Source organism: Condylura cristata, unplaced genomic scaffold (genome assembly GCF_000260355.1).
Source record: "Condylura cristata isolate star-nosed mole 26May11 unplaced genomic scaffold, ConCri1.0 scaffold00020, whole genome shotgun sequence".
Taxonomy (NCBI): domain Eukaryota; kingdom Metazoa; phylum Chordata; class Mammalia; order Eulipotyphla; family Talpidae; genus Condylura; species Condylura cristata.
The window spans coordinates 27,902,636-27,917,567 of NW_004567121.1; the positions used below are offsets into that span (position 1 = coordinate 27,902,636).

Sequence of the window (14,932 nt, forward strand, 5' to 3'; positions counted from 1 at the left end):
TGTGCTGTTACCTTGCAAAATCAGGATTTGTGCCTCTGGGGCAGAGGGTAGTTTAATTCTCACCTTCATCAAACCTTGCCTCAAGTGGAGGGTGTTGGACTGGATGTGAGTAGACAGCCACAGTACTCACCACTAAACCCCTGCAGTGCCTCATAAATTCATGGTTCCTTCTCTTGTGAAGTGATCCCATGATCTACCGAGTTCCTCAAATCTGAAGCCTGAGAGTCACATTTAATTCTCCCTTCTTCCTCAGTTCCCACATCCTCGTCAGTTACAGCTGTGTCATTTCCACCTCTGGAATGTGTTTTGATCTTGGTTCTTCTCCCTGTTCCCAAGCTGCCTCCCCAGGTCCCCCCGCCCCCAAATTTAAACTTGACTTACCAGGCCATTATGAAGGTAAATTAAACAGAACACAATGATGGACCATTTTAACCCATGATCTGTTAGCTTCGTTGGTGACTTTAATATCTAGTTACATGTCTATGGGCTGCTGTAATCTTGTCGCTATATGGGCAGGCCCAGGGCCAGCTGCTGATTGAGCCAGAGCAATTTCTGATGAAATACATACATTTTAGATGATTTACCATATTTTGAATCGTACTATAAACTTTCATAGTTTAATCTTGACAGAGGATTTTTCTTGGATAGTTTTTGTGTTCTGTTTTCCTCTGCTTGTTTAAGAAAGCAAACTATTCTGTGTTGCATTGCTGAGAAATTTCTTTACTTAATCTGATTATCAGATCTTATTTTTCTTGTTTTTTCATCAGCACTGTTTTTTAAATGAGTCTTCAGCCTTCACCAAAAGTGAAAGCTCAGGGATGTAATCACATTCTACTTTAACTGAAACAAACATATAAAAATATCATATAGCTAATGGAAACTAGGTTTGGATAAAAATCTTAAAAATACGTCAGTATTGACTATATGTGTGAAAGAGTCAGAGTTGTGTTTACCATCTGAAATTACACAGTAGAAAGCACTCTTGTTGACTTGAATAATCCAAAGAATCCTCTAGTGTCAAGACGCTTATACACTTAATTTATGGTAGATTCATATGAAAAAACCCTTGTGTAATAGGGAAATGTGACTGAGAACTTTTTCATTCATGTTTTAGGAGTTTCATTTGGGTACCTTTTGAAGTTTACTTAATTCCCTTTTAATGAATGCTCAAAACAAAATAGTATAAAACAAAGCAAAATTATGCATTTTTAGTAAAACCAAGTATATTCCTTCAATTCAGAATCTGCCCAGCTGACATACTATGGAATGGATTAGGTCTAAAAGTAATATTAGATCACATTTTCCTCATCAGAATCTTTAAACAACACAAATGTCCTGGAAGGCACAAAACATTTCATGTATTGTGGACAATATTTACTCCCATCTCTGCTTGTTCTTAGATGAATTCAAGATGACAGGGAAAAAGTCAGCTGAATAAAGTAAGGTGAGAGCTCTTGCTGATGGGAAGTTTTGATGCCCACACATAATGGATGGGACCCCATCACAGCTCTTTTTTTTTTTTTTTAATATACTTAGGATCTGAGTCTTTTAAAAAAAATTTTTTTTTTAAGATTTATTTTTTTATTCATACAGAATTGGGGTACAGGCCAGAGATGTGGAGGGTGATAGGATTCACCAAAGACAGAGTGGGGAGCAGAACAGGCAGATCGGCGAAGTACACTGCTGAGGGGAGCAGCGGGCGGGTCAGGAGAGGTCTGCCATGCCTTGTGGGTCACCTTCAGGACTGGGGATTGAACTCGCACTGAAGTGGCTGTGGCCAGCTTGCAGTGCTGCGCTCCAACCCACTGCGCCACCAGGGAGGGCCTTAAAAAATTTTTAATTGGATTTATTTATGCATACAGAACTGGGGTACAGGCCTGCGATGTGGAGGAGTAAGAAGCTTCACCAGAGACAGCGTGGGGAGCAGAACAGGCAGATCGAGGGAGTACACTGCTGAGGGGAGCAGCGGGCGGTCAGGAGAGGTCTGCCATGCCTTGTGGGTCACCTTCAGGACTGGGGATTGAACTCGCACTGAAGTGGCTGTGGCCAGCTTGCAGTGCTGCGCTCCAACCCACTGCGCCACCAGGGAGGGCCACATCATAGCTCTTTTCGTAAATTTCCAGAAGCTGGTAGATAGTGAACTGAAACTTTTGATTGTTTTAAAAAGATGAAATCTGGGGGCCTCCCTCATGGTGCTGGGGTTAAGTCCCAGCACTGTCAAGCTATCCACAGCAACTGTAGTACCATTTTGATCCCTGGCCAGGGAGTGGACCCACATGGCACAGCAGACCTCTCCTATCCTGCCCACTGTTCACCTTAACAGGGTATTTCAGTCAGTCGGCCTGTTCTGCTCCCCACTCTGTGTCTGGTGAATCCTCTCACCACCCCTGCACCTCTGGCCTGCACCCAGCTCTTGCATGCATGCATGCATGCATAAATAAATAAATAAATCTTTTAAAGAATTGATGAAGGCCCTCCCTGGTGGGACAATGGGTTAGGGTGCAGCTCTTTAGGTCATTTCAGGGTGTGCTCAATCCCAGGACACAGAGGTGACCCCCAGGGCCTGGCAGACTCTCCTCTCTCTCCTGCTGCTCCCCTCAGCAGTGTACTTCGTCGATCTGCCTGTTCTGCTCCCCGCTCTGTCTCTGGTGAAGCCTCTCACCCCTCTGTACCTCTGGCCTGTCCTGCAGTTCTGAATGCATAAATAAATAAATCTGAAAAATGATGAAATCTGAAGGGGCAACATCACGAAATGCAGACAGAACAGCTGCTGGCTGTGGAGCGGTGGAGCCCTCCGGTGCCGGGTGCTGCTGTGGGCCTGCCGGCGTGACGTGAGGTGTGACTGCACCATGCAGGCGGAGCTGCGGGATGCCTGCTGGGATGACTCAGGGTGCAGTAATGAGTGAACTTGAGGTTCCCCTGCTCCTCTTCCCAGCGCTTGTTTTTCACTTTGTAGCTTTTCTTTTCTCCCCTGAGAAGTCATGCATGGCTGCCAGTTTCCAGAGTAGACACTTCTTGATTTTATTATAAACAGGTCTACAAAGGGTTTGAATTAGCTAATCTTTTGGGAAATTTTTTTCCTTATTTCTACCTTATTGTTTCCTTTTAGTAAGGTTTTTTTTTTTTTCTGTTTTGTTTGTTTTTCTAGGGAAAGGCAAGAATGGGTTGCTTTTCCTTGCCTGATTTTTTCTGAAACAGGAGAGAAGTAGTAATGGAGAACGGAGAATTCTCCATTCATTCAGTCCTCACCTCCACCTTTCATCCTGTGACTTCCCGCCTCAGAAACCTCTTCCCTGAAGGTTGCCCTTCAGGAGTAACTGGTATCTTCCTTAACCCCTGCTCACACTAAGCTCTCATTATGCGACTGAAGCTCCTCTTAATTTTTCCAACAGGACACGTTTCCTTCCCCTCCATTCCTTGTGGGGCTCTTTCCCATCTGCCTGAGCGTACACTTGTCTCTTCGTCTGTCTGAATGTCTCATTTCTCAGGGTTCCACACAGGTTTCTGCCTACTCTGTATCCTGCCTTTTCGTTGCCTGCCCCATCGTCCCTGCAATACGTGTCAGTATCGGAATTTTCAGCCATACAATCTCTGAACTGCTTCAGCAAAATTAAGAAGTCCTTGAAGGCAGAGATCCAATCTTCTATTCCTTTTACTCCTCAATAAATACAACCTTGGATTACTAATAAATATTTGTAAAGTTGGAGTGAAAAGCAGCAGGCATTCTGATTGAGATAAAATTGAGTAATATTTTAAGTTGATTTTACTTGATTAAGGTAGTTGACATTTGCCAAATGGATTCTTGATTTACAGTGATGATTGCATCATCCATTCACTGTGAGTTCCATAAATGAGGATTAATTGGAAAAATATGTTTTTCAAAAACTAAGAAATGCTCTTATTAGTTTTAGCTACATGAGCTAATTGGGCTGGTAATGGTGTTTCTAAAGTCTGCGTTCATGGAGAAGCACTAATTTACGGTTGGCAGCATCTGCTATTGTTTGCTGAGGATGTTGAAACAGCTTGTTTTCTTAAGAAAAAGTGCTCCCTGTAGTCTTGTTTCCAGAAGTATTAATTTGAATAGCAAACTCTTATTAGATAGTGTGGAGCTGCAGCCATCATCCCAATTGGGGTAGCCTACATATCAAGCACATATATAGCTGGGTAGAACCTGAGACTTCACAGACTGAAAGAGCACATCCCCCAGGGCACACAGGTGGAGCCTGCAGGGGCTTCCGAAGGTGCCTGCAAGTCACGACATGACAGTGTTTACTCGGGGTGACTCACTGTCTGCCTAGCTGGGCGCAGCGCTAATAATGGTGTTTTCTCAGTGCTGGATAATAAAGAACATTTTAGAAGTCACGTACACAGTTTATTGTCAGACTGTAAAATGATAGGTTTATGGAAATGAATCATGCAGGTCTGAGAAAGACAGTGGTCTTGTTCCTTACTGAGGGAGATTCTGTTTGGATGGGGTTAAAATAACAGATTTTCTCTCACCTGTCACCCTCAGCAGATACTACCTGCTTGCCTCCATTCTTGTATTGTTACGGGGAGTCATTCACTGATGCAATACTTCTTAAATATTGACTTTCTGATCTGCTCTGCAGCTGTCACTGACTCGATCTGAGTCACTTTTTTTTTTTTTTAAAGATTATTTGTGTATACAGAACTGGGGTACAGGCCAGAGGTACAGAGGTGGTGAGAGGCTTCACCAGGGACAGAGCAGGGAACAGAACAGGCAGATCGACGAAGTACACTGCTGAGGGGAGCAGCGGGCGGGTCAGGAGAGGTCTGCTGCGCCATGTGGTCACCTCCGGGGCAGGCGGGGATCGAACTCATGTGGAAGCGGCTTTAGCTTCTTAGTGCTGTGCTTTAACCTGCTGCGCCACCAGGGAGGGCCCGAGTCACTTTTTTTTTTTTTTTGCAATAAAAACAAATTAAAGATCTTTTCTAAATATTGTTTGAAGAGAATTCATTCTGACAGGAACTTGGAGTTTACGTTGGCACTAATGAGAGCCTAGATGCTGGTGAAGCGATATGGCAGGGGCAGTGGCAGCCAGCCCTTCAGTTTTCTGTGACCATGTGCATGGATTCGGTTCAGACGTTTGGTGGGCAGGCTCAAGAATGAGTTTTTCTAAGAAAGAATCAGTTAGAGAAAGGGCACAATCATAGGCTGTTAGGCTGCTAATTGACGGCAGTTTCTTACTGCTGCCTCTAATTGTAGAGGAAGAATGCAGGCGTGTCTATGAATTGTTAGAAAGGTAAAGGTAACATTTTCCCTTGGCTTTGGGGCAGTTAGTGTTGGCCTCACGGGGAAGCAAGTATGCAAGCGGGAGTAAAGGCCGAGTTTAGCCGACAGGAGGAGTAACTGAGAGCTGGGGGCTACGTGTGGGACCTTGTTTTTGGAGAGAAAACTATCAGTGCCACAGTTTGAGAAAGAACTTTGAGTCACTCCGTCACTGATTGTATCGGATGCTTACTTCTTTATGTTCATTTACACTTAGGTTGTTATGTAAGGATTTTAAATAGGTACTTGTAAGTTTCTTATGCCATTTTTTTGGGAGGGTATGTAAAACTTTTGATTGTTGAAACTTTGAACCTCAATTTTTAAATGCGGGAAGCATTGTTAAGTGGGGAGGATTAGTTAGGCCTGAGCCCACGCCCCCATCCTCAGGAGCAGTTTCATGCTTACAGACAGATTCTTAAACCTCAGGGTTCACTCAGCATCCTTACTCTCCTCCCAGTTACTCTGGTCCTTAACCTCAGACACTTCTGCCTTCCTCATACTTAGATACCCTCTGCTTTGCAGAGGGTATCTTACCCTGTGCCCTGTTGAGTGTTCCCTCGCACTAGATGCATATCTTCTCACCATAAATAAAATGGTGGGTGGTAAACACTTGTTCACATACACATAGTAAAGAGAGTGCAGTAGACAGGAGAGAAGCAGGGTTTGTTAGGTGGGGGATTGTCGAGATGCTGTACAACTGGCATGAAGGGAAGAAATGGTTGAAAGTAGATAGGAAAGATGATGAAATACTTTTTTCAAAGGTTTATTTATTTATGCATCCAAGATCTGGGGTACAGGCCAGAGGTGCAGGGGTGAGTGGATTCACCAGAGACAGAGTGGGGAGCAGAACAGGTGGGTCTACTGAAACACTGCTGAGGGGAGCAGCGGGCAGACAGGCAGGTCTGCTGCACATGTGGGTCACCCCCTGGCCGGGATGGAGCTCACTGCAGTGGCTGTGGACAGCTTCACTGTGCTGAGACTTCACCCTTGTGCCACCAGGGAGACCCTGGCGCGTGCTTTTCAAAACCAAAGTGGTATCGTTACTGTAGGTGTTTTACTTTTAAGTTACTATGAAACTGTAAGCATAATCTCATGAAATTAGCACAAGAGCCCATTGCTTATTTACATATGATAACTTAACAGCTAGTAAAGATTTCATGTGCTATGAAACCAGGTGTTGCTGGGTGCTCAGCTCAGTGGGCATCCTTGGTCAGGGGTGTGCTGATGTTTTGCTGTGGCGGGGCGTGGGGTGCTGCCTTGGGGAATTCACGTTTGGTCTGCAGTTCACCAGTTCTAAAAGAATTAATATTAGTGTTCCTTCCCCTTCACTTGTCTCACAGTGGTGGTGTGAGAGTTGAGAGACGATGAGCTTCTAGGAGTGAACACTTGGCCACAAAGTTGTTACAGTAAAAGCCAGGTGTTACAGTAAAAACCGCTGTGCCATAACATTTCATTGCCTTTCATTGCCGTGTGTACTTTCTAGTAGCTATAAACTCTTACAGCATCCTGATGCAAGGGCACATTTCTGCATCATTGTTTGAACCGCAGTTTTGAATGAGTCCAACCTCAGGTGTAGACACAGGCTAAGTTGATAGGAAATTTACTTCAGGTTTATCCTTTTTTGGCCTCTGCCTACATGTCGGTAGAAACTGCTTTACAGACTGTTTCTAAAAATGCATTTCCAAATAATTCAGTTTAAGCATTATTTACTAAGCATGGATGAAGCTTAATTCTACAAAGAAAAAGAATGGTTGGTTTTTAAATGTGGTGATATTGTAACCTGTAAAGGTGGCATCTGTAATTTCTCACTGTTCAGCGATACACTTGGGTTTTTTTTGTGTGTGTGGTTTCAGATCGCAATTATTTCTAATATCATTTATTTTGCAGTGAGGGCCGAGGCAAGCTGACGGTATTTTCAGTTAAAGCTATGTTAGCAACCATGTGTGGTGGGAAAATGCTGGACAAACTGAGATGTAAGTATCCTCATATTATTTGAAATATTTTATTTTCAAGTAAGAACTTTAGTTTTAAGTGAATGTTTTCAGAATTTTGGACACTGCTGTACTGAACTTCTAAAACTTTAACTTTTTTTACTATCACTTGGCTCACTTTGCAGCGGCTGGCTCAGAGTATGTAAGTCATGCCACCTACTGTTCAGATGCACAAGTTGGTGAATTAATTTGTTAGTGCTTTTTTTTTTAATTTAAAATAAAACTGAGGACATTCAGAGTAAATGTTGATATTAATGGTTTTAAAACATGTTTTCGATATTATTAAGGATTGTGCTTCAAGATGATTATGTTGCTCACTTAGAAAATAAATTTACTTCACCAGGTTTGGTCAAGTGTAGCCTTTTCTTAGTACCTATATTTCTTGTCAGGGGTAGCTACGTGCTGTGGTTAAACTCTTCCCCATTCCCTTTACATCAGGCTCAATGATTTGGAAACCAGTAACCTTTTTTTAACGATCTTCCCTTATTTGTTCTTCTGTGGTGTTTTGGCATTTCATTATTCACTAGATGCCCTGAGAAGTTGCTTAGATAAAATCAAAGATAAGTATTTAATATTTCTGTTTATGATTTTCATTTATTCGCAAGTTGGCTCCTCACTGCCTGAGACATGGCAAGCATTGTGCCAGGTGCTGTATGTATACCTTCCTGCTGAGACTTTCACATGTCTTTGCGTAGTAGCGGTATTTTCCTCTGTCTTATAGAAGAGTTAACTGAGGGCAGAGCTGGGATTTCTCAGCCTGTCTAACTTTAGAGCCCACTGTTGTCATGCGGGGATGGAGACACACGTGACCCAGTGTGATGTTCAAAGTGCCAAGTCGAAGTAGCCAAAGAGGAAAACTGGCAGGTTTCAGGGAGGTGATGAAGTTGAAGCTGTGGGGTTTAGTGAGGTGCTGAGATTGCACCTCTGAACTGGTGTGTCAGAGAAATTGGTTCATCTGTCCACTAGCATTTTTCATGTAGATTTTGATCGTTATATGACATCCCTCTGTGGCACACATTTTTCCCCCCTAAATTGAGATATTCAGAAGCTTGATTCAAGTGCAAGCTTTTGGGCAAGATTACTTCATAGACGCATTTGTTTTCTGTGCCTTTTCTCACATAGCTAGATGGCTCCTTAGAGGTTTAGATACTCTAAAGAAAGATCTTCGAGAATATTTTGGTCTAGTGTTTTCTCTGTTATTGAGAAAACACAATTTCTAGTACTGTACAAAATGTGGAAAGGATCTGCATGGCAATTTTAAAAAATGTGTCTTCTGGTTGTCTTGGAGGAACTCAAGTCACCAATATCCACGTGGCACAGAAATGTGCATGGCCAGCTCGGGACAAATACCTGTCACTGGAAAACTCTTTGCTTCTCATTTACTTGTAGCAAGTGACAGCCTCGCTGTCACTAAGTACTAATGTTTATGTTACTCAGATTTCAAATATGGTGTCTTTATCATCTCCTTGTTCAGAATTGTCATTTCTTTGCCATCTGTAGCTTTGTTACATTATTTTTATTGCACTGTAATTATCTTGGCTAGAGCAAGATGTTCAACATAAGTCAAAGCTTCAGGTTATTGAAACCTGTCTCCATTTTTAAATTTTTGTCATTAAGGACAGGAACCACTTTAAGTATGGTCTTGTCCTTTTTATTTTAAACAGAGCTCATTGGTCATAATTTAAATATTCTCATCTCTTGGGGATGGCATTTCTGATGCATTTTAGGCTGATTGTGAGATTCTGGGCTGTTTGCCCTTCTCACATTTCCTGATTTTGCTTTTCTTTTGTTCATGAATTTTTGGTGGAGGTGCTGGTGCTGCTGCTGTGTGTGTTCTTTGTCATTGGTAAATGTGATGATGTTACCAGCCTCTGGAAAGCTCTTGACTTCTCATTTACTGTCACTGTGCTCTTGCATCTCTGCAACTGTGGGCAGAAGTGGTTACTCAAATGTGTGCAAGAAGCGCTCGAGCTGTGTCATCTTGGCGACTATGAGAACCCCCTTTCTCCCCTGCTTTCTCTTCTCAGCTCTGCCCAGCATAGCTGAGGCGACTGAGGAGCAGCCAGGATGTGAGAGCGGTGACGCTGCCTCAGCCCTTTTGGCGATGTCTGGCCACCTGCTCACTGTCTTTCGCTGCTCCTTCCGTTCTGCTCTCAGACTCTCCGCCTCGTTCCGCTGGTGACACTTCCCTCAGCTTCCCATTGAACTAGGTTTTCTGACTTAGGGGCATGCTGTAGTGTTTCTACCTTTTCTTCTTTTATTTTGATCTTTCTGCATTTTGCCTTTTGTTTTAGATTTTTTTCCTGTAATTTTCTTCCCATTTCTTGTTTACTTTTTTTAGTGTCAAGATAGTATTTGCAGTGACTTAACTATTGTGTTTTTGGTTTGAAACATTTCTTTATTGAACTTTTCAGATCTCTTTTGAGAGAGTTTTGTGCGTAGGCGTCTGTCATTCCTTTGTAGAAATGGTTCATTGTTGTAGCTCTTACGGGTTGTATCTTTGCTTCAAAGGTAAGCTGGAATTCCAATTACCAGGGACTTATCAGAATACTGACTTTAGTTACAAGCATGATTAAGACTCAGTAATTTCAATCCTCATCCCTAAAGTCTCAGAGAACAAAATTTATAGACATTATTTATTACATCATACTTTATTGTTAGCTAATTTATGTGATGTATTACTTGGCTAATTCTGCTCGTTGTTACCTCCTATTCAGAGCTCACCTGTTGCACCAAAAGATCAGGATGGCTGATTCTTGCAATTTATTTGAAACTTCTTTTACAAACTGATACTGTGATTTTGCAGGACAGTCTAACAGTATGTGTCAGGGATACTGTAAGGACTTCCACATCACTGACATAAACTGGCCGAATTTACCTGAAGCGTTAATGGGGGGCGCCATGAGTTGTGTGTTCATTTGTGGCAAACTTTTCATAATACTTGAAAATGTGAAACATCCTTAGTGTCTATAAGTAAGAACTCAGTTACATTTTGGGGATACTTGACTCTTAAATACAATGCCTGTGCAATTAAGTTTCTGTTCAAAATGCTTACATGTGTTAAAGTAATTTGCTATGCAAATGGAGAGAGAACAAAGTATACAGATACAATAATAGATAGTCTCGGGGTGGCAGCATAAAGATGTTTTATAACATCAGCCTTTATATAGTTAGGTTTGTGATAGACCACAATCAGTAACCAGGGAGAAGATGACTTGAGGCTTTCCTGTTCTGATCTCCTTGGCAACTGCAGAGGGCCAGCCTTTGAAGTGATAAGTAGCTTCACCTGGTCAGAACTTGGCCGCCCAGCTCCAGGCTTTAGTGTCCCTGCTGGTTCTGTTAGTCACCCGCTTGCTCATTAGCCAGAAGCGGATGTTGAGCCTGAAGGAGTGATGTCCACGTTTACATTTCTTAGGTAACCAAAGTGTTTAGAACTGGATGCAAGTAAGAGATAAGGCCCAAATCTGTATTTTATGAATAAGAAAAACAAACAAGAACCAAGAGAGGCCTGGAGCCTTGTCTCAGGTGGTTCCTGGCGGAGTCAACAATGGAACCCGACACAGACCGAGTCCCATCCTCCAGCCCCTCTACACCCAACACTTATGTTGTGGGAGTACTCATGAGTCTGGGAATAAGCTAGGCACTTGGAGTTACTTACAGTTAGGTATTCATAAACATACAGATGTGTGTATGTTTTTGTGATCTAGGTTGCTGAGTTGATAGAAAGATGACAAGAGATGAGAGTTATTTGTAAGGGAAAAGTAACAAAAGAAAATGGCTGTCTATTTCTAGGTTGACCCTATTATAAAAAGTCTTAACTCTTGCGCAGGTAGGTGGTGGGCTCTGTGAAAATGAAAGGGGAGTGGGTAGATGGGCAGGTGCGATGAGCAAAACCGGGGGTCTTACCACCAAAACAAAAGAACTGTGATGATGGTAGTGGCATTAGTTTGCCATTCCACGAAGGGCAGAATATTTTAAAAAATGTGTACATGTGTGCATTTAATGACTGATTGTGGGTTTTTCACTAGGGAGAAAGCCTACATTTTTATCTGGAAACAATTAATGGGGGAATTAATATACCTTCTTTCAGAGGTGTATAAATAGAAAGAAAATTACTGGGGAAATTAACCAGTGATCTGGGAAATAATTTAGGCCCTTAATGCCAGAGGGTTTAAGCCTTTAATTAGAGGGCTAGTTTAATTTTTGGATATTTTCATTAAATTTTATTGTCTTGTTAATTTTTTGGTAAGATCATTCTTTTATATATGTAGTAAATTATACCTAGATTTATTGTCATACTTCATGTAAGGTGAAATATTTTTTCTTATTAAAACAAGTTAACAGTCCAACAAACATGTTTTTCCTCATTCTCTTATAACATAGCCCTATTTCAGTTTCTTTTTTCGTGAATGAAAAAGTAATTTTTTACCACTTTGAATCTGTTATCTATAACATAATAACTAAATGTAGCTAAAAATAATACTTTTCTTTTTGATGGATGGGGCAGTTCTTCAGTGAACCCCAGGTGCAGACTTGTCAGTGTGGGTGCACACGCCTTCTCCACCGGGCAGCCGAGCATCTGTGATCTCGTGCTCTTGGTGGCTAAAGACTCTGGTCTTGAATATTTCCACAGCAGAGGCCACAAGTCAGTACTTTGCCGGTTTATTTAGTTATGAGCACAGCAAGCAGCAACAGAGAGGTTGGCTGACAGTGACTTAAACACGTTGGATTTCTTCTTCTTCTTTTTTTTTCCTTATGTAAAAATAAGCCGTGGCTGTAAGGTCAGAGTTTGTGCCATGCCTGCAAGGCTGGGGCTCCCTCCTCCTGTGCTTTCCTGGTTGGGTCAGCACTGATCTGCCACAGCCCAGTGGACCCAGTCTGAGCAGTGAAAAGAAAAAGATGCCTCTATTAAGTCAGTAAAAACTTTTCCAGAAACCTGCTCAGACTTAGTGTGCAGAAAAGGCCGGAAGTCACTTTTTTAGTGACGCATATTGCCTTTCGAATATGGTCGGAGGTCAGGGGTGGTGAGGTCAGGTGGGTATCGAGAAGCTGGCACCTGGCAGTGTGCCGTGTCCTGTGTGAGCCCAGTGTTTCCATCCAGGTTTGATGGATGGTTATTTTGCTCATTTTAAAAACCGCAATCAGTTATTTAAAAATTAAGCCACTGTGCGCTTCCTTCTACAAACATTGCTCTTCGTGGACTCTGCTGCTCACGAGCCTTCTGGGAGTGCTCCGGCTGCCGCTCTGCTCTGCATTGGCCGGCAGTCTGTTTCTGTCTGGGGGTGGAGGCCCTGGAACGGTGCTGATGAGGCAGATACTCATGTTATGTTCACAGCTGGGTATGTTTTTTCCTGCATGAATTCTTCTGTTATTGAAAGAAAACAAAAATGGAAGTTAGCTTCTGTAACTTTTTCATTGTTTTTCAAAGTTGTACACGTAAAAATCCATTTCCTAGTCCGGTCTGCCTTCCCCTGCGTTTTCCTGCATTGATGTGTTTGAGTTGATGTGATATAGTCGCGGCTGTGGGCCACACGCTCGTGCCTCATCTCTGGGTCTGTCTAAGGTTTCCAACTGTTATCTCCAGTCCTTTTCTCCTTTTATTATTTCTGCCAGTCACTAACAGCCCAATGATCTTGTAACCTGGCTTTCTACCTATTTCTTCTCTGCTTAAGAGTTTTTAAACCAAATCCAAATTGCTTTGTGCTTTCGACCTTTTTTCTCATTATAGATACTTTTCAATCCTTGGTTCTCTTTATTCTCAATGTCAGCTTCTCTCAGAGACTGTCCTCTATAGTGCCCTGTTCCCTGCATCCCCCCGCCCCCACCACGATGCAGACTTTCATCTTCCTCTTCTTCTGTTGTGCTCCCAGTCTCCACTCCTAACTGATTTGATGTCAAGATCTAAATCCTACTTTCAAAACCTTGCTTCTAAGTTCCTTTATTTTAAAACTTTCTGGATAATTCCTGCTTTTATTTTTTTGTCCCTATCCTAAATTACTTTTGAATCAGTGTGGTATAATGGAATTTCTCTAGAGTGGAATAAGTGTATCTTCTAAATCTTGATTCAGCTACTTGTTAGTGACTCTTTTAACCTTAAACAAGTAACCTTTCAAAGATAGTTTCCTTATCAATAAAATTTAAATTTAAATGAATAGATAATATTTAATGAAGTATAGTAGCGCTAAATATTAGGGATTGCTTGAATATAAAAACCCAGGATTATAGCATCTTTGTGTAAACAGGTAAAGGGGTAGGGGTGCAGGCTGGCATGGCAGCTGCATGTTACCAGGACCTAAGCTCTCTCTCCCCTTCCTGCCATTCTAGTGCGTGACTTCCGTCAAAGCTGAGATCACCTTCCAGTGTAAGGTGGCTGCCGGAGCTCCAGCTGCCATGGTGATATTCCAGGTAGCAAAGGGAGAAAGGGCCTCTCCAGCTTCGTCATCTTTCTTAGTAGACCATTTTCCTGAAAGGCCCTCACAATCCTGTTTATAATCTCATTGGCCAGTACTTAGTCATATGGTTACTAACCGGAAGCTGAAAAGTTTAATTTCTTAGTTGGCTATGTCACAGTACAAAACAAAATTAATGTTCTCTTATTAAGGGAGAAGGGAGTCATGACTTTGGGTGACTGCTGGCAGAGTCAGCAACAGTTCACTATGGTAGTGGCAGACCCGTAGTGCGGCTTGACCAGTGTCCCCTGCCTCTCCTCTCTCTGTTCTGTTTAGAGCCAGTTTGTGTGTCATTTTTCTTTGCTTCATATGTATGCAGTTTTCCCAGCTACACGGACAGTTTCTTGGGGGATGAAAACCATATCTTACTTCTTTGTTGTGTTTTGAAAGCTCTGGCAGAGTGCTTGGCACTCAGACCGCACAGTAGGGACTTAGTGTGTGTTTGCCAGTGCATTCGCTGCTCTTGCCCCAGGACCAGACTTCCTTTAGTCTCTTACTGGATTCTCCCTGCATGTATGGGCATTTAGTCTTTTCTCTTTAATTTAAACTAGCAGCTATAATGAGAGGATATGCTGATGATTTTCAGACCTTTGAGAATTACCTGCTTTTTAATGCCTTAAACATAACCCCATGTAGTTGATAATCTGACATTATCTTTCTTTGATTAATATATGTTACATGTCTTTTTCTGCACCTAGAACTCCAGGAATTGAAATATGTGTTCTCTGTATTTCTCTTTCTCTCTCTCGTATATGTAAAAATGTTATACTTCTGTATTCCTGTTCATTATGAATAAATATGACTTCTCAAAATTCTGTTTGGAAAGGTCTCAGGAAATTATTTTCTGTCCACACTTAATTCATTGATTCATTTGTAAGAAAGTTCAATAGTTTGAAAAAAAGTTAAGGTTACATGTCTTTTTTGAGCTTCTAGTTATTTTTCACTCCTCCTGCCCCCAAACTATGGATGAAAGAAAAGAATAGCTAACTCGATATGGAAAAATCACCAAAAAAAAAAAAAAGTTTTAAAAATAGTAATAATACTGAAAACTTCCATCTCATCTGCTGTGTTAGACTTTATGTAAAAATAGTCTCTTATGATATCAAAGTATATTGGGATAGAAGAGTTTTTATGAGTTTTTGATGTTCTACTATGGAAATCACTGAGTGAACATTTTAAACATGCCCTATGTGTCTGTCAAA

At 41.8% G+C, this 14,932-nt stretch overlaps 1 protein-coding gene across 10 annotated transcripts in view; it reads left to right on the forward strand.

The window, feature by feature from the left end:
* Window positions 1-14,932, forward strand: part of DTNB (dystrobrevin, beta) — a 200,063-nt gene that overhangs the window by 48,113 nt on the left and 137,018 nt on the right. For all 10 annotated transcript variants that reach the window (XM_012727567.1, XM_012727562.1, XM_012727565.1 and 7 more), the window contains one exon: window positions 7,178-7,263. In XM_012727567.1, the coding sequence (XP_012583021.1) occupies window positions 7,178-7,263 (86 nt within the window). The remainder of the gene's footprint in view (window positions 1-7,177; window positions 7,264-14,932) is intronic.